The sequence below is a fragment of the Bacillus rossius genome, chromosome 1 (genome assembly GCF_032445375.1).
Source record: "Bacillus rossius redtenbacheri isolate Brsri chromosome 1, Brsri_v3, whole genome shotgun sequence".
Lineage (NCBI taxonomy): Eukaryota > Metazoa > Arthropoda > Insecta > Phasmatodea > Bacillidae > Bacillus > Bacillus rossius.
The window spans coordinates 379,107,205-379,126,077 of record NC_086330.1 but is presented as its reverse complement, the minus strand read 5'-3'; the positions used below and the strand labels follow the sequence as shown (position 1 = coordinate 379,126,077).

Sequence of the window (18,873 nt, the reverse complement as noted above, 5' to 3'; positions counted from 1 at the left end):
ACCCCTCGAATCTGAATCTAGGTCTCAAGGGTCCGAAATAAAATAATTTTTAAGAAATGAAAAGTATTAACTATGGTCTTGAAATGGTTAACCCTTTGAATGTTTTATTCATGAACTAAGTTTCCAGAATCAACACATATTATAATTTTATTTATATAATTACATGTTAAAAGTACAATATCTTACGTCTTGGGGAATGGTTACAGGATATGTATTAAAGAAAAATATTGACGTAGTAAACTTTAGAGCTTAACAGTGTTGCCTTATTTTCTCTAAACTATTTCTTAGAATCTTTTCCTTCGAATATTGAACATTCAAATATTAAGGATTTTATGGTATTTTAGGATTTGATTGGACCATTCATAGTACTTTCTTGATGCTAGGAACATCGAAAAACAGGAATTTAGCCACTCAAAGCACAGTACTCCACTGAAAGAAAATGTTATCAGGCACTCAACAAAAAATACCATTCACTTACACAACAACTTTCTTTATCACCATTCAGTTTTTATCATCACAAATTGTTATCTGCATTTGTCTGAAACAAAAAACTTACAAAGAAAAAAAAAAACACATTGCAAGCATTATCAAATTCACTTGAAAAAGACCTTCAGCTTTTGTTAACTTTTGTAGGATTCAATTTTTTATATTTATGTTTAGTGCATTTTATAAATATCATCAACCAAACCAAGACCTGACAGGTATTGTAACTTGTGACATGGCATAAGTGTGCAAGTTGGCTAGGATAAAAAAATAGCAAATTGTTTGACTAGTAATTATCAGGTACCTATTGAGAAAATAAAATAAAGAAATTTTCCCTGAAACTGTACATACTTTGAAGACCTCACATTGTGTAGTTTGCAACACGAATATGCACCACAAACTTGGCTCGCATGAACCACACTGTGTCTCGGCTTGTGGAAAGTAGGTCCGGCGATCGGAAGCAACTCCTGCGGTCAGTGTCTCGTGGCCGCAGGAAGCTACAAATTTACTGTTAGGCAAGGAACCATGACACGGAGATAAAAAAAAAAAGTAGCGAAGTAAAGCCCTTATATCACTTAACACTAATTTTTTTACCATATTTTCCCTGAATTAACATTACCTACAAAAAAGTTACTAGTTTCTACTTAAAAATAGCCTGCCCGCGTCGGGCAGTTCTGAAACCTACCACGCATGGCGCTGCTCGGTTCTTATATCTCGCCTGTGAACATGAACACACGAGGGAACAGTAAAAGGTAAGATAAGGAACGACAATTAATTATTTAAATAGTAATTACGTTAGGGGTGCGTGGCACAGGCTCTACGAGTGTGCCTCTTGCAGGGCGGACACACACACACACACACACACACACACACAAACACACACTCACAAAGTCACAAACTCCCTCTATCTCTCTCTCGGTGGACGGTTTGGAACAGAGGGTGATGGTATGGTAAGGGGGGGGGGATGGGCGGCGAGACACGTCTGGAGTAGCCCTGGTCAGTGTTAAAGTCATGTGGTTATTGATATTCTATTTATTGCACACACATGATAAAAGATTATTTGAATGTTGCATATACCTAATTGCAGATTATTTTAAATTTTAACAATTAAACATACTTATCATTAAAAAAAATATATATTTCAGGTTTTGCAGCTGTTGCTGTACCAAAATAATTGATTAATATGTTAACATATATACATTCTTTATATTTAGTATTCGTGTGTGTGTGTGTGTGTGTGTGTGTAAAAATAAATACTACTTCAGGCAGAAAACAGAACATAATCTGATGTGGATATTACAGAAAAGTAAAACTGTTATCTAGCCACACAAATGAAAATACTGTATTAATGCCTGCTTGAATACAGTGGCTAATAATGTGAAAAACAATGGGAACAAAAGTGGGGGGTGAAATATTTCCTTTCGATCAATCATCTAACAAATCTGGGCAAATAATGGAAACTGTTTTATTTTATTTATTTTTTTTTTTTAAAGAGAATTTCTTTACTCTGTTAAGTGTTGTACAATTTATACAATTTTCTTCTGTTGCTGCAATCACTTCCAACTGCTGAAGTTTTCAGCCACGCGCGAAGGGCGAGGAACTTGCGGTGTGCAGGTAGTACACTCCACGAGTGCTGAAGGGGAAAAAAAAAGAAATATTTCAGTACAGACAGGAAGGTACAGAAGGGGAAAGAGGGAGGTATAACCCCTCCCCCTGTAATACTAAAAAAAAATCTATCATTCCTACCAAACAAATGGAAAGAATTTGAAAGCAAGCAGCGACGAAAGTGGTTCTTATCACCCTTCTCTTCCCATGATGAAATTCTGCGAATACTCCTCAGCATAGAGACCTGTGTTTGTGTTGAAATGTTCATTTTTATGTTCCTGCTGAACAATATTTGTAGCCAAACATCTTTCAGAGGTACGTATTTGCTCTACAACTTAGTGTTTATCAATAAAGTGATGTATCGTCCATTGATCCGGCACCAGCAGTCCCGAATGGCTGGATTATCGGAAGTTTACTTACTGTATTTGTATTCTTTCCAAGATGTTGCGTATTTTGCACTGCTTGGCCTTTTGGATTTCAGCGTGTTTTTTTTTTAACTCGAACAGGCAACTGTATAACAGCTGTTCCTAGTCTGTAGCATTCTTGTATCCGAGGATAACTTACGTAGGGATGTTTCTATTCAGTGCTCGATATTGTCTATTCTTTGCGACACGGACCTTGACTGCTACAAGTAAACCTATATCATTTAATTTTTTAATCCTCCATTATCGTAATTGCATCTTGTGATAATAATAATATTTTGACTGTCTTTAATTTAATGTGCTTGCCCTATTTTGTTGTTTTCTGCTATGCGGTTTGTAAATTCATTGAGCTATTGTAATAATAAAACGTAGTAAGTTATTCCTTTGAATTCCGGCTTGTAACTTTCAAAACTTGATTGTCTTGCAGCAGTATTTACACGCTCCTCAAGCCTGTCGGTACTAGAACTGACTTTCTCTGCTTTACTCACTAGCAAGACTGCTTTTCGAGTCACCGTACTTTATTAGTTACACTTTTGTGTCTCTTTAAATTTTTGTTTCAAACATCAAACTTCAAAAACTTGTTCCAACGGAACTTAAGAACATAATATGGAAGTAGCTAAACAAATAAACATATATAAAAAAAAACTTCTAAAATAAAGGCAATGCCTTTCAGACATTTTTGAGGTTATAATTTCATCCATCGGTCCTTCAAAAGCTGAAACTTGGCAAGGTTTTGACGGTTGGACGGATAGAATTTTTTTGGGGCATCAAGATTGGCTAGAGGTCACATCAATTGACGGATGGACGGATGATGGATGGATGGATGGATGGACGGATGGATGGATGATGGACAGATGATGGACGGATGAACGGATGGACGGATGGACGGATGATGGACGGATGATGGACGGATGATGGACAGATGATGGACGGATGGACGGATGATGGACAGATGGACGGATGATGGGCGGATGATGGGCGGATGATGGATGGATGATGGACGGATGGGCGGATGGACGCATGATGGACGTATGATGGGCGGATGGACGGATGAGACAGATCCTCGTGAGTCCAGCTCTACCTCGCGGGCGTGGGCTCCCCCATGAGCACGGTGGCGTGGCCGGCACACGAGCCACTCTCGTAGTCCGCCCAGCTGTCGCACTTGGTCGCCCGGAACCCCACCTTGGACGTGATGGACTCCTCGAAGTAGTACAGCGCCCTCACGTGACTGCACTTCTCTGCACGTACACACACGCACACATGAGCGTACATTTGAGACGATACCTACCATTATGATACCCCCATACCCCGTTCTTTCACTGGAAACAAACATCATTGTTCATTATGCATTAATAAACAATTTTGCATGTCCCTGAAAATAGTTATTAAACATTTGACCAATAATATAACATAATATAGAATTACGCTGGAATCACAACAGTGTGACGGCACGACACGAAAGATGTTTGGCCAAAGCAAAATATCAGGTGTATGTGGACATGTGGTCTTCACCCAGGAGCCAAACAAAGATTAAAAAATAAAAATTGTTTTTTGCTATTAAGTACCTACCAAACACACATTTTTATTAAAATGAACTGTTTCAGAGAAAAATGCTTAGTACAAATTAAATACCCAGTTGGAAAAATCGCTACACGTTCTTGCACCTATAAATTTAGGGAAAAAATTAATTCTGGGTAAACTGTATTTTGGACTACACCCGCCAGGGATTTGTTTCATGAATTTACATTGCGCTGAATGGGAATGTTTTTGTGTATGAAATAAATAAAATAATTTAACAAAATTGGTGTTGTTTTATTATTTCACACAAATTCAATGAACTTGACGGTCGGGTGGCCACGCCAGAAATATTGTGACACAAAAAAAATATATACATATTTAAGTTATAAAAAGAATTAAATTTCAACATTTGAGCAATTTATGGTTGAAGAAATTAAATTAGCATCGTATTCATGAGAAAATTGAAGCTTTATTAACAATGCTGCAGACGGTATATTTCTTTCCTGCTAACTAATTTATGCTAAGTAATAGTAATGTTTCTGAGTGTCTGCAAAACTATGGAAAGTGGCCTTGAAGACTGTAACAATTGTTTGTTGGTTAAATGTTGCACACTAAATCTACCAGCCTTTTTTTTCCATTGCCTCAGGTCTCTTTCTTGACAGTTTGGCAGCTGATAAAAAATTGTGACACCGAACCGCGACAAACTCGGCCCATCTTTCACAGCCACAGGCTCCACTGACTCCACGACACCATCAGGAGTCATCAGAGAGCACACACACGTCCATTACCGAACAACCTTCTGCATTCCCCGTCGCTTCTTGCGAGGCAGACGGCTGAGGCTCGCTCGAGCGCATATTCCATGCCTCATGTCTCTTTCGGGGCTCGTTTTGCCCCACTGGCTCATTTCTCTCGGGCGCCTTTTGCCTCGTTCGATACCTGCCACACTTCTCTGCATTTGATTGCTTCTGCGCGGGCGATTTTGCTTTTTTTCTTTCATTTCTCCAACATAACATGTTTTCGCTTGGGCATTTTGTTATCAATGGCTCAAAAAACAACGTTAGTAACTCTATAGTTATTCCACTCAACTAGCACCACTCAGTGTTCACTAACAAGCCATTTAAAGTTTAAATCACGCAACTCAGTCAATTACTTTTGGAGTTGCAGCTCTCACTGACTTCAGTTCCACACTCACCAACAACGCTCATTACAACGTCACTGCAAATGTTAACCAGGTTAACGGCCACGAGCAAAGTCTGCTCTACTAAGATATATTTTTTTCCTTCAAATCTGTAGCTTTCATAGTTTACAAGTTTTAAGCTGTGTCGAATCCTCAGCCGAAGTGACACCCAAGTTTGACATTGACGTTACAGAAATAATGATTGTATTACCAATCCACTAGTCTAACCATCTTTGGAAAACAAAGTTCTGATGCTCTGTACAGTAGTGTTGTGCCCACAACAAGTTGGAAATAGACAATATTTATAATAGGGAAGTGTGTTGCGTCCGCCATTTATGTCGTGCTGACGTCACAGATGTGTAGAACGTGATTGGTTAGAAAAAAATATGTACGCCCAATGCATTGCATCTGTAACGCTATTGTGATTCCAGCACTGGATACAGATTATTCACACAAATAATTTTATTTAATTATTCATTTATTTAAAGTTGTGAGATATCTACCAACAGCTGAGGGCCAAAGTAGTAGACACAATACAAATAAATACAAAAATAATAACAAACAAATAACAAATTTTAAAAGAAATGAAAAAAAGGGATAAAAAGCAACATAGACAAGAACAAAAATGACTGTGCCGGAAATTAGGAATTTCGACACGTTTTTTTCTCACTCTAATTTTATATAATTTTAAATTATTTTTGGAAATTTTATTTTTCTTTATAATTTGGTTACTTTGGGCGATTTACTCTTTGTTAGGCTGGTGTACTCTCCTTAGTTAAACTTTGTGCCAGTAGACAGAAGCACCTTTCCCAGAGACCTATAGGATCTTTTGCAGATCTAAGACTTTGTTGGCAGCCCTTTTGAAATTTCCCTCGCTTACAGGCACGTCCCAGGCCTGTAACGTTACTTCACTTCATGACTAAAACTGCATACAACAGCTCTGGACGAGCTGTTACCATTTCTCAGAGGCGAGCTGACCATAGCCTTTACTGTCACGAATACGTATTAGGTTCTCTCCTCGAAAAGCACGTCATGGACGCGCGTTCCTAGCGTCGTTGCGTTTTATGCCCCCCACTTACTCCACTCCCCCCTTCAGTTCTTAGAATTCGCCTAAGACCAATGACCGGTCATAAACTCCAGCAGACAGCGACCGTCTCCAAGGACGCCTTGCATAAAAAATGTGAGTGCAAAGATGGACCACCCCACGACATCTAGCGGCAAACTCGCTAACCGCCCAGCCAACTTACCCTGTAGGCCGCCAGAGCGCAGCACCTGACTGCCCCTTTATTCCCTTGTTAAAGCAGATGCCTTGGGCGAGTCGATTCTTTTTTATTTCAGACACCCCTCAACAGGTAGCGCTAAGGTCGGCCAGTGCTACCAACTTCGAGACATCAGTCAGAGTTTTTTTATGACTCCCACTCGGGGAACTTCGGAACCTTTCGGTCCGGACGTCCCAGTCCCCCCCTCCACTTTAATAGAACATTTACTTTTAATTACGAAACGTGGTTCTTCGCGAGACACTTCGCGTCGCGACTGCAGACGGACCATTTGCGATTATCGGCGAGTCGACGAGACACTGCAAGACTTCCATCCGGGCGCAACCGACGATGTAGTCGCTTAAATAAGGGATGCTATCCCTGTAATCTTCTTCAAGTAGTTTAGTCCGTCTGCATAGTACAAAGAGTAATAGTTATTTTTCTTTTAAATAATTTTTTTTGAAATAATGAAAACATCCGCGCCCAGCCGCGCATTCGCGGGATCCAGTTCCTGGCTGGCGACGCATCGGTAAATAGAAGCCAACTTCCCCGTCTGGTGAGTTACGATCCGCGACTTTCCTCAACCTCCCCTTAACTTTTCTGGGCATTTTCTGCCCCGTATACTGTCTGTGTACAAGTTCTGATCAGTTTTGATTTGGACTGTTCGCAAACAGGGTCCGAGAGCCGGACGCCGAATTGGCATTTTTCATCTCCCTTCCACAACAGCACACAGGCGCCCTGGCATCATGTTCCCGCGTGAGCTCCGGGAAACGAAGCCCCGACCTCCGGCGCTACTGTGTCTTTCAACCTTTTTTTGAACTTTCCTAAATTACGCTGTCAGACGCAGTTCATCATATAAACATAATTTCTGGACTTTCAGAATACTGGAATGGTTTAAACATATTTGTATTTTTTTATTGATTTATGTATTTTTAAATGAAACCTTTTTATAATTTCAATTAGGGCTAGCCCATATTTTTTTTTTCTGAATATACCTGAGATCTGTTTAAGTACGTAATTTATATTGTATGTTTATATTTTTTAATATCTGTTATAAATTTTCCTTTAATAAATTTGATGTAATTATATTCAGACAGAATCACACCTTGTTTCTGTTCATTTCTAATAACAATGTGGAACCTTAAAGATACCCAGCACATGACTTACAACATGAAGTAATAGCTGAAGCATATATTAAGAGATAAGTAAATAATTAGGACATTAGAGAAACACATTCATTGATAGTATTTAATACACTGCATGTAGATCATAGAATATAGAAATTTAAAAAAAAAAATTATATAAGCGGCAAATATTTTGGAGTTGTATTAACATTTAGAATTAATTGGAACAGATTAGAGACTAAAGTGGATATGAAACTAGTTTCTTTTTCTACTACTGAAAAAATACTAATGATTCTGTTAAAACTACATATGAAATGTCATTATTTTTTCTCATAGTACATAATAAAAGATCAAATCATCTATTGAAATGATGTGTACATTAAAAACAACACTGAATAAAAAAATATTATTATTGTTTTGGTTTCACAAAATTTACAAATTGTCAGCAACAAGAACATGCATTGAAACTATTTTGCGATAAAACCTATTTCTTGTCTTGTTGACGAGTCAAGCTACACTGAATGACTGTGGAAAGCTCAGGAATTTCTTAGGTGTCCGGCATAGCACAAGAAACGTGTTGATTCTTTCTGTATTAGAGTTTTGGACTGATACTCAATACTAGGTACCGATTCGACAAAGCATCAACAGTTATTGAGGTATCAAAGTATAGAAACTTCCACCTCTAATTACAGAGCTTTCTGTTATTTAGGAACAGCTCTGCATAAGCTATGGACATCAACCAAGGAATGGGGTTGCAGGTAAAAATTTCAGGGGACATAACGAGATGACGGCATTAAAAAAATCTCTAGGCACTAAATTTTTTTTCTTGATGGCAAAGGTTTTGGCTGACTAGTCTAACCTATCCTTGTGTAGTGAGTTTTTGAAAGAAGGTAGCTATCCTTTCTTTCTACGATACACCTGTGTGTTATTTTCCACTATGCATGCAAAGCTGAGCGAAGTAACAGTTTATAGAACAAAAGAAAAAAACATTCATCATAACACATGGGTATGTTACCATCACGGAGCGTTAGAGGTGAATCTCACAGATAGAGGTATAATAATCTGTAAGAATGTATGCAAGTGCAGAAGAATGAAAGAGTGCCAGTAGGCAAGCATGGAAGTGCACAAGTGCAAAAATAAGCAAGTATGTGAGTGTGCTATTATGCAAACATCCATTCAGTGCCCCATTCCTGATCGTTACTGATAATGTTTGTTATCTACAATCTCCGTTACGTACTTTTCATTATACTTTGATGACGTAATCGTCTTTACTTATCCCACCAGCTGCAGAAAGGTTTCACCTCAAAAACTGACCAGTCCAAGCAGCCTGTGTTAGTTTATTGGTAGGGATAAGATTTTATGGTTTTATTTTTAATGCAATTTTGTTTTCAAAACAGGAGATTTCTGTTTATTTTTTTATACCTTGTATTCATAAAAAAACTGTGAAATATACAAAAAATATGAAACAAAAAAAATTTCTTACATAGTTCACCAAAATAGTCTCATTTTGAATGACACATAATGCACTTATACAAAAAAATAAAAAATCATTAGTAATAAGCATGTCTAGAACTGAACTACTCAGAAAAATAAAAATCAATTGCCAAATATTTGTGGTGTGTTTGAAAAATTTGACAGCATCATGAATGTAAAAACAAAAACATATAAAGTTTTACTAATAAGAGATGCAAGATCAATAAACATAATATTAAACTATCCCCAGTTTATTTAGTTCATACATTCTGGTACAATTCATTATAAAGAAGTTACATTAATTTATTTTTTATAGTAAAAGATAACATTTGAGTTAAGTTTTGTTGAATTGCTGATTAATTTCATATTTTTAGTTTCATTTCGGTGCTAAATGGTGCAGTAACTCGCATTTCAGCGTTATATGTTTGTTCGGACTTTGTGACATATGTCCTTGTGTGAAGTGTTACTTGTGCCCCTTCTGTGTGTCGTATAAACAGTTCAGCAAGATGGCGGGCCGCGTGCAGTCGGGTCGTCTGTTTTGTATTTGGCTATCGTTTCGTTGTCATATTTGTATTCACTAAATCAGACTCTTAATATATTTATGATCCTCCGGAAGAAATTCGTTGAAACAGAGAACAATGTTTTATCGCCATACTTTGCGGTGTTATTTCGGTCTTATAGCATACAGTTATTCAGCATATAATCTTGTCCGTACTTATTGGTCAACAAGGCTTCCTCCCTATGTATAGAGATGCCACCTATCTTTACAGTGAAGAAAATATTTCATAAAAAAAAACTGTGCAACCAGAAATGTAATATTTTTTAGAACTATGTATTTAAAAAAATAAATAGATATTCAGAGACTTGAGTAATCTTTATAACTTATATAGAACAGTAAAAAAAAAAAAAGAAGAGTTTTTTAAACAATGTATATCAGAAATACTGTCTAAAATTTCATGTCAAAAATAATTATATCCAAGGTCATCTATGATTGAAGTATCACACTTGACAACAAAGGTTATGACATACTGAAGGTTGTCGTGTGTGGGCATTGTATTCAGAGTCACCTTGAATTAGCGGACGCCATACAATAGATAGTGCGACAAGTGGCACGCCTACCAATCTGCAACCAAAAAAAAAATATTATAAAACGTTAAATCGTGTGAGCATACGCCGGTAGTGGAATAAAGAGAAATTTTTCTTCTGAAAATTTTCCCACTCGTATCTCTAAGCGTTTTACTCTGCGTGGCGCATGTTGATGCGAGTCGGCGAGTTTTCTCAGGGTGCTCCCATTCCGCACACCGATAAAGTCCGTCGGTGCTTCACTCTCGTCTCGTGCCTGGCGCGAGGCGTGGACAAACTCGAACACGACCAGCCCTCGGATCTCTTCCAGCCGGCTCGAAGTAGGAGGTCGATACGGGGAGAGACAGGCGGAGTTAAGACGACTCGCGGGTGTGCCTCTCGCCAAGGTGTCCACAGTTAGTACTGTCCTACTAGATCCAGTACTTTTATAAGTTTTTTTAGTGGTCAAGTGCATTTACGCTCAGGTCTAGTACTTTTTTCTTTAATATAATAATGTTATTACAGTAACTCCAATATGTTTTATTATTAAGCGTAATTATTTTTAAAAACTATGGAATGTATGTGTGTGTGTGTGTGGTGTGATATTTAAGTTAAAGCATTGCAATGTCATAATAACTTCCTAAATTGTTAAATCATAACAAATTATAATTTAGTACTATTTTTTCAAATCTAGTACTTTTTTCTCGCCTAAGTTGGTACGAAATATTTTTTTCCTTGTGGACACCCTGCCTCAGGAGAGCTCCGAGAACGACAGTGCCCTGGGAGAACGCCGAGATAAGCCGTCTTGGTCACGGCTCGGAGGAGAATTACAGGCGAAGGGCGTGCGTCCAAGCGGGGACGAAATTAGCGCACCTGCTAGCTCGCAAAAAAGACTCGTCAAAATCGGCTCTAGTGCCGGGAACAGGATTGGGGAGACTGGCCTGACAAAGATTAAATGGGAGTGTACAGAGAGCGGAAAAAGTTTAAGTTTTCAGCTGCAAAATTACTGGTAAAATTAATATGTAATGTTCAAGGCTTTCACTGCCATTGTCTGAAGTAGCTTTGGCTTCTGGGTTGTAGCCGACGTCCTTGGCGAATGATTTACGGGCGTTTCGGTCGACATTGCAGTCACCATCATCAGGGGGCAGTTACCTACTAGGTAAATGCTCCCTGATGATGGCGACTGCAATGTGGACCGAAACGTCGGTGAATTTTTTTGCCAAGGACACGGCTACAACCCAGAAGCCAAGCTACTACTGGTAAAATTATTTGTTCAAAAATTTCAAAATTTAAAATTGTGCCCAAAACAGTGCTCACGGTCGGTGCAGCCCGGCTGGCTGCAGTTGCCGCTGTTGGGGTAGAAGTCGGCGTGTCCCAGCGGGGTGAGCCAGCCCACCTTGCCGGCGCACGTGTGGATCACGTCCACGAACTGGGCGTCCGTGTCGTCCAGCCGGTGCTCAGGGCCCAGGGTGTCGAACCACGGCCGCGCGGGGTCCAGGCCTGCAGAGAAGTTCACAACTCGCGCTTCTCTGGAATTCTCCGGCACGACAATCAAATTTAACAAACCCTGCAGCAACTGATAAAGTCCGCAGGCTTTCACGACCATTTGTCTGAAGTAGCTCAGATTCTGGGTTGTAGCCCCGCGTCGTCCTTGGCGAATGATTCACCGACGTTTCGGTCTGCATTGCAGTCGCCATCATCAGGCTCTTACCAGTTTTCCTGCCTTTATAAACTCTCGCCTGTGGGGAGTAATTGATAACATTCTCAAACTATCATGCTCATAAATCTGTAATAGATCCACCTCTTTTTTTAACTTAAAACACTAAACAATTCAAACACATCTACTGTTACGAATTCATAGGAAAACTTTAATGTTCATGTGATAAAGAAATCAAAATAATGTCACACACCTATCAATTTCAAAAACGTCTGATATTTGGCGACACAGCACTCGGAAACAGGGACAACGCTTACGGCAGTAGCGTGTGTTGGAAAGAGAGAGCAATCATCCATTTACTTCCACAATGCAATCAAGCAGTGATAGCCAACTTCACTCTTTACGAGAGTCAAACATCATTTTTAAAAATAATCAGAGGGCCAGATGTATTTGAGTAAATATTAAATTTTCTATAACAATTTTTATGTCGTAATATTTTGTTGGATAACCAATAAATACAATATGTGGCACGTTTATGAATAATCTGAGAATAAGTCTGTTTAAAACAGTATTTTAAAGAACTAAACAATTTGAAATCTATAAATAACTACCATGAAACACCCATTACAAAAAAAATTAATAATATTTTTCAAAATTTCTTTGGCTTCGTGGCAGTGTCTGCTCATAAAGTTTTCTACTTGAATGCAAACATATAAATTTTATACAAAACAGTTTACCTGATATTTCTTTAGTGTAAGATTCTTTAGGCAGGGTGCACGATACAATGTCGCGTGTCGAATGCAGCCAGCTGGCTGACACTTGGCCATCACTGAACTAGTACGTAAATCAGGGGTGCCCACAAGGGGGGGGGTAACGACGCAGACTGCGTCATTAAAATTTCAGGGGGGGGGGGGGGGGGGGAAATGGTTAAAAGACGAGAAAAATGTATTTACATAATTATAGCTTCTAATGTGAAAATATGTTTCTGGTGCTTTGATAATTGAAAGGGATCTTGTAAATCAAATTGGCAACCCCGCACTTTCCTCAACAAAAGCAGTTTGGCATCTGTTGGTTCAGGATGGAAATATTACCTGATATGACCAAAATTATATTAGAAAATCAGTTTTAATTAATGCAAAATGTGATAAAATATAATACTAAAAAAGTATAATATTATAAAATAATTGAGTAAATCATTGAGAAAATGGCATAAAAAATTTCAGGGGGGGGGGGGGGGCGGTGAGTCATAGTGTTTGAGGGGGGGGGGGGGGGGGGGCACCGCTGCGTAAATTACTTAGTATTTTATGATACAGTTACGAATTAAAATTCAGAACTAGACACAACAAAAAATTTTGTGAACTACTTATGCTTTCACCTTGGATGGATGAAGAGCTGAAATATATTGTATTATACAACAATCTTAACATTTTGCGAACTGTGTACACAATGTAAACCGAGTTTTTTTTCAAAAAAATTATATAACTAGCAGGCTTCATAGAGAATGAGTTACTAATACTGTTTCAAATGAATAACTAACAAAATTGACTGAATCTTAGTTGCATTGTCTCGCGAAGATACTGTGTGAATGCGAACTGCGAACTAGGTGTAAAACTGAAAAGTCGTCATTAGTTCGGAATGACAAAAATGCTTTCAATAGAAGCTACCCATGTGAAAGTTATATGATTTCGAAAACATGAAAAATTAATTCAATATAATTTAATATTAACTTTCAATTTGCAAGAAAAAAATATGGCACTCAAAATGGCAGTACTTAAAATAATTTCACAAATTTAAAAAAATTTAATCACGACAGAAGTTCCATATAAAATTGGGTTCCTTTCTTATATAAAAATTAGGGTATTGGAAAGATGCTAATGTGCAACTTTTGTATTTCGAAATTGCAAAATTAGGTCCCTCTGCTCGGACCGATGATGGAGTCATGAGGGAGTGACTGTCTTGCTCACCTGTGATCCTGCCGACGCGGCCGGCCTTCACGTTGCCGCCCATGATGCCCACGACCTGGCCTCCGAAGCTGACCCCTTCGAGGTGCACGCGGCCCAGGTCCAGCCCCTGGGACGCCAGGTAGTCCAGGAACTGCGCCCCCACCTTGCCCACCGGCTCGATGAGGTACTTGACGTTGTCGTAGACGCCTGCTGCCGGGCCGCTCCAGTCCATCTCGATCACGTTGTAGCTCCCCTTCGACAGGTAGCCTGCAGGAGCAACACACGTGCGAGATCATTATCCTCCACAAGCCATTTTATATACATGTAAGCGAGCCTAGACACATTAATGATTATAAACAAATAGATAAAAAAGGGGGTCGTCTGTAAAGTCGGTTTACGGACGATAATTTTACGCGATAACGTCATAAGAAAACATTGATGAAAAATTGCAATCTTTTTAATTTTCAAATATTATTTACAGTTTTCGCCAATTTAATTTAATTAATTTGTTTAAATATAATAACGAACAATTAGTTAAAAAGCTCGCATTTAACCTGTTTGATATTATAGAAGATTTTCTCGCACGGTGGTTGGCCGGTTCTTGCACGCTCTGGCTCAGGCGGAACGTGACAATGAGTCATGCTTTTTCGTGCGTGCAGCCGGCGTTCACTGATTTACAAGACGTTATCACGTCAAAAAAAAAAAAAAAGATGTGCGTCGTCACCATGCATATTATAAGTGCATATTATAAGGTCACGAGGGCAGGTGGCAGTAGTAAGATTCATGAATACACTCATCAATGGACATGTATTAAACCTTCATATCTCCGCCATGTAATGCTACGGTTACAGCTCAGATCTCACAGTTGTGCCATGCACGACAAGAAGACTGAGCGCCAGTCCGGGGCCTCGCGCTTGGAGAAAACACCGCGCTACGAGCACCAGGGAGTGTGTCGCCTCACTAACACAGTTAACACCCCTGACTAGGCGGGGCCCTTGAGCTTGAAGTTGCAGCAATGGCTACCGCACACAACTGCACTTGCGCCAAGTTACCGTGCGGGATGGCGTCGAGTCCTCTCCCGTGCCCGTTCTGTCCGTGCACGGCCACGACCGTGCTGAGACTGGCGTTGAAGTGGCCGAGGGAGGCACTGTCGTTGATCTTCATCACAGTTGGAACCTTAGGGTTGCGCCTGACCAAGGAAAAAAAAATTTGTAAAAAAAAATTGGTTGTCTGTAAAGTCGGTTTACGGACGATAGTTTAACGTGAAAACGTCATAACAAAACATTGATGAAATTATTGCACACTTTTATGAATAAAATTGAATCATTTTTATTGAATTATCAGCACTATTTTGTATGGATACAAAGGAGTGAAATGAATTCTACAATTTAATTGATAAATTTACTTTTATTTGCACTCATTAATTCAAATATGTTTATTACTTTAATGAAGAGATTATTTTAACTATAACTTTTATACATGTTTGCTATTTAACTTCTTCCAATCTGTGTTATTCTGCTAAGGATAGGACGATGATAGGAAAAGTAGGAAACGAATGGGAGTGTTTCAAGTTTAATGTGCTTCGAAAAAGTCAAATCGATGGTTGTTCCAATCGAGTGGAAGAGAGATATCTGCGGCACAAGCGTACAATTAGCGTAACGGGACACAGCATAATGGGACAATGTGCGTAACGGGACACTTTTTCTTGCGTGCAGCCGGCGTTCATCGATTTATTAGACGTTGTCACGTCAAAAAAGTACCACTTAAGTATTTCTTCACAAAATTCCATGGAAAAGAAAATCTAATGCCATTAAAACAGTTACCATACATGTTATCTGAACTAATAAATAAACTTCCCTGTTGCAGGATTATTTTTTTTCTTACACCATGATTTCATGACTTTCTAATCTTACATAAATTTTTCTGTGGTCTTAAATACAGGACACTTCATAAAGTCATGTATGTGTCGGATACCGTTACTGCAGGAGTAGGAATGGACGCAACCCACAGACAAAATCGAGACACAAACTACGACATGAAAACACGAACAATAAAAAAAACACAACAAAACGGCACAGAACTAGGGCGAAAAAAAAACGGTGATCCAAGGAGTTGAGCAGTAAATTGCCAGAAACAGAATAGAAGCTATTACAAATGTTACCACTTTGAGTTACTCACGATGTAAATAGATAAAAGGTCACATTCTTTGCTGTAATGTTTGTTACCACCTTGCTTTCACACTCTGGAAAAAGAAAAAAAAAAATGCAATGAATACCTACTTTGAAAGCCCTAACTCTAACTATGTATATAGTGTTTTCTAAAACAGGGCCAAGCAAACAATTTTTTTGTTATTTGTTTGAAGTATGTAGGTACACATATACAAGCATCTCTATTTCTCTATATATGTGCCTCTATAAATCTCACTAGTTTTCTCTATATACATCTCTCTCTAGCTCTATACATCTATGTTTTTATCTATATCTTAATATATCTCATTATATATCTGTAAATCTTCCTCTAGCTATCTCTGTGTCTATATCTTCCTATCTATATCTTTATTTATAGAGATGAACAAACATTAATTTAAAAATATATATTTTTACCTATCTATATTTTTATCTATCGTGCCAAAATTTCAAAGCAATCAGTGAAGAACTTTCAGAGATTAGCTATTTTGTACAAACAAACATTTACAATTTTTATTTCTACAGATTTGATTTGTCTAATTTCCCATGAAAAATAATCATTATTATTAGCATGCAGTTGAAAGTGCTGGAAAATCAATTACACACATCAATAATTTCCATTGAGTTTTCATGATTTCAAATAGGAAAAACTTTCAAAGACTTTGTTGCCTCATACAGCGAAGCAGTTTATCTGGACTTTGATCGTTAGAATTTGTAAAAATAATCAAGAGTATAATTTATCCGAACAAAGCATATCACAATTTATAAAGATACAATTAGCAAACCCATCAATCAAATTTAAGTTCTAAGTTGGCTTACAAAAATGTTCTTTTTAAAAGAGTTTATTTTACGTATTTTTTGGATGGTCCCTACCCTCTCCAGGTAGAGACCCTAATCAGAATTAAGCCCCTGCAAAGCCCAGGGCTGCCACTGTTCTAAAATACAATCCTCAACTGCTCAAAGAATCTCACCCGAGAGCAGTAGCAATTGCCACAGAGGTAGGCAGAGGATGTTCATAGCCTTGATCCTCATACTTGTTTTCCCTCGGAGGCGTTCAGTGAGCACCGGAGGAAGAACTGTCTCCAAAGCTGGTCTACAGGTTTTGATATCAGCAGACTGGTTGTACCACTGGTTATCTACTGAAAACACAATGTCTCAATCACCAATGATATCAGAGATTACAAGTGCTCGTTATAACTCGTTACAGGTTCAGAGAAGGTTGAAGCCAGGAGGAATTCCGTACATCCAAAGTCACTGTTAAAAATTTGGACAAAGTTAATGCCCAGTAAATTTCAAGCATGAAATTGGAATGTCCACATACACTTGACAAATTTACGTACGAAAGAAAATAATGTGTAGTACTGGTGTATGGTGTGTATCATGTATGATTAGTAGACCTTCAGAGATACAGGATCTATAAAGGCTAAGTTATCTCTCTATCTCTCACCAGATAGTTTAATGTGTTGCAATGTCCGGAAGTCTGGAATATATTCTCTGTTATTGTATGTAGGTATGACTGGAAGTGGTTTAAACTAGACTTGGAAAGATAAAATTTTGATCTATGAATAGTCATCATAAACATTTGGTTAAGAATAAGGGTTTCTTTCTATATATAAAAAAATTCAAGATGGATATCGGCTTAACAAACTCTTTTGTGATGAAAATTGATTTATAAAATTTTTATGCTGTGCCAGATAAAAAAAAGTTATGTATGTACAATACGGTACAAATTTTGGTGTAGATAAATTTATTAATGTTACAGAATAAAGCAAATTTAAAACAAAATAAGCTTAGTTGATTAATTAAGCAAAAATATTTCTGGATGAGAAATTGCCAGACCTCAACTTTATAGGTGACCTTCAGTAAGTTACAATCTCTGTGCATAGCTCATCCCTACCGGTCTTTAATTATTGCCCTTCATTGTTCACTTTACGAGAGCCGGCAGGTACCTACACAAGGTTTTTGGGCCCTCCGTACTGTGTTACATCTGTTCATCTGTAGACACTAGTTATTTCCATAAATGATAAACTTTTGAATCAATAAAAACTTTCTTTCAGCAGCACTGGTCTTTTACAGACAACTTGCTTGAAATAACAAAAATTTTTTTGCACACCCAGAACACAAAAAACTTGAGCAAATATCAGATAACTTGTAGCCAAAAGTCAATTACAACAATATCTCAAGATGACAATGTAGGATCCATTCCCATTAGAACTGCATGCACCACAAGTTATAAAAAAATTGGTTGTCTGTAAAGTCGGTTTACGGACGATAGTTTAACGTGACATCATAACAAAACATTGATGAAATGATTGCATACTTTTATGAATAAAATTGAATCATTTTTATTGAATTATCACTATTTTGTATGGATACAAAGGAGTGAAATGAAATCTACAATTTAATTGATAAATTTACTTTTATTTGCACTCATTAATTCAAATATGTTTATTACTTTAACGAAGAGATTATTTTAACTATAACTTTTATACATGTTTGCTATTTAACTTTTTCCAATCTGTGTTATTCTGTTAAGGATAGGACGATGATAGGAAAAGTAGGAAACGAATGGGAGTGTTTCAAGTTGAATGTGCCTCGAAAAAGTCAAATCGATGGTTGTTCCAATCGAGTGGAAGAGAGATAGATGCGGCGCATGCGTACAATGAGCGCAACGGGACACAGCATAACGGGACAATGAGTCATCCTTTTTTGTGCATGCAGCCGGCGTTCATCGATTTATTAGACGTCACGTCAAAAAAAATATATAAAAAATGTGAGCGAGTCTTTCAGTACTTGCCAGTGCTGTGTACACGTCTAACATCACTAACAAGCAAAATTTATGTGTTCTCATGTTGCCATCTTAAATGTCATGAATCTGAACCATAGTTGTTTTACATAAATTGTTAAAGAGTTTTTAAGTATGGATTGATTATTGCAAGCGTATTTTACTCTAAGTGTTTAACTGAC

At 38.0% G+C, this 18,873-nt stretch overlaps 1 protein-coding gene across 1 annotated transcript; it reads right to left on the bottom strand.

Annotated features, from left to right (window-relative positions):
• Positions 1-1,946: 1,946 nt before the first annotated feature.
• LOC134528580 (lipase member H-like) lies at positions 1,947-17,291 on the bottom strand. The gene is made up of 7 exons (XM_063362326.1): positions 16,878-17,291; positions 15,899-15,962; positions 14,773-14,909; positions 13,742-13,987; positions 11,438-11,620; positions 3,592-3,748; positions 1,947-2,116 (listed from the first exon to the last, which is right to left on the bottom strand). The coding sequence occupies exons 1-7, from the start codon at positions 16,936-16,938 to the stop codon at positions 2,059-2,061; spliced, it is 906 nt and encodes a 301-aa protein (XP_063218396.1). The 5' UTR covers positions 16,939-17,291; the 3' UTR covers positions 1,947-2,058.
• Positions 17,292-18,873: the final 1,582 nt, after the last annotated feature.

Excerpts from the sequence above, each read along its gene's own strand:
- LOC134528580 (XM_063362326.1), bottom strand. The coding sequence starts at position 16,938 with ATGAGGATCAAGGCTATGAACATCCTCTGCCTACCTCTGTGGCAATTG. Across the intron at positions 14,910-15,898 it reads ACCTTTTATCTATTTACATC|GCGCAACCCTAAGGTTCCAA; the intron begins GTGAGTAACTCA and ends TTCCTTGGTCAG. Across the intron at positions 2,117-3,591 it reads GGGGAGCCCACGCCCGCGAG|CACTCGTGGAGTGTACTACC; the intron begins GTAGAGCTGGAC and ends TTTCCCCTTCAG.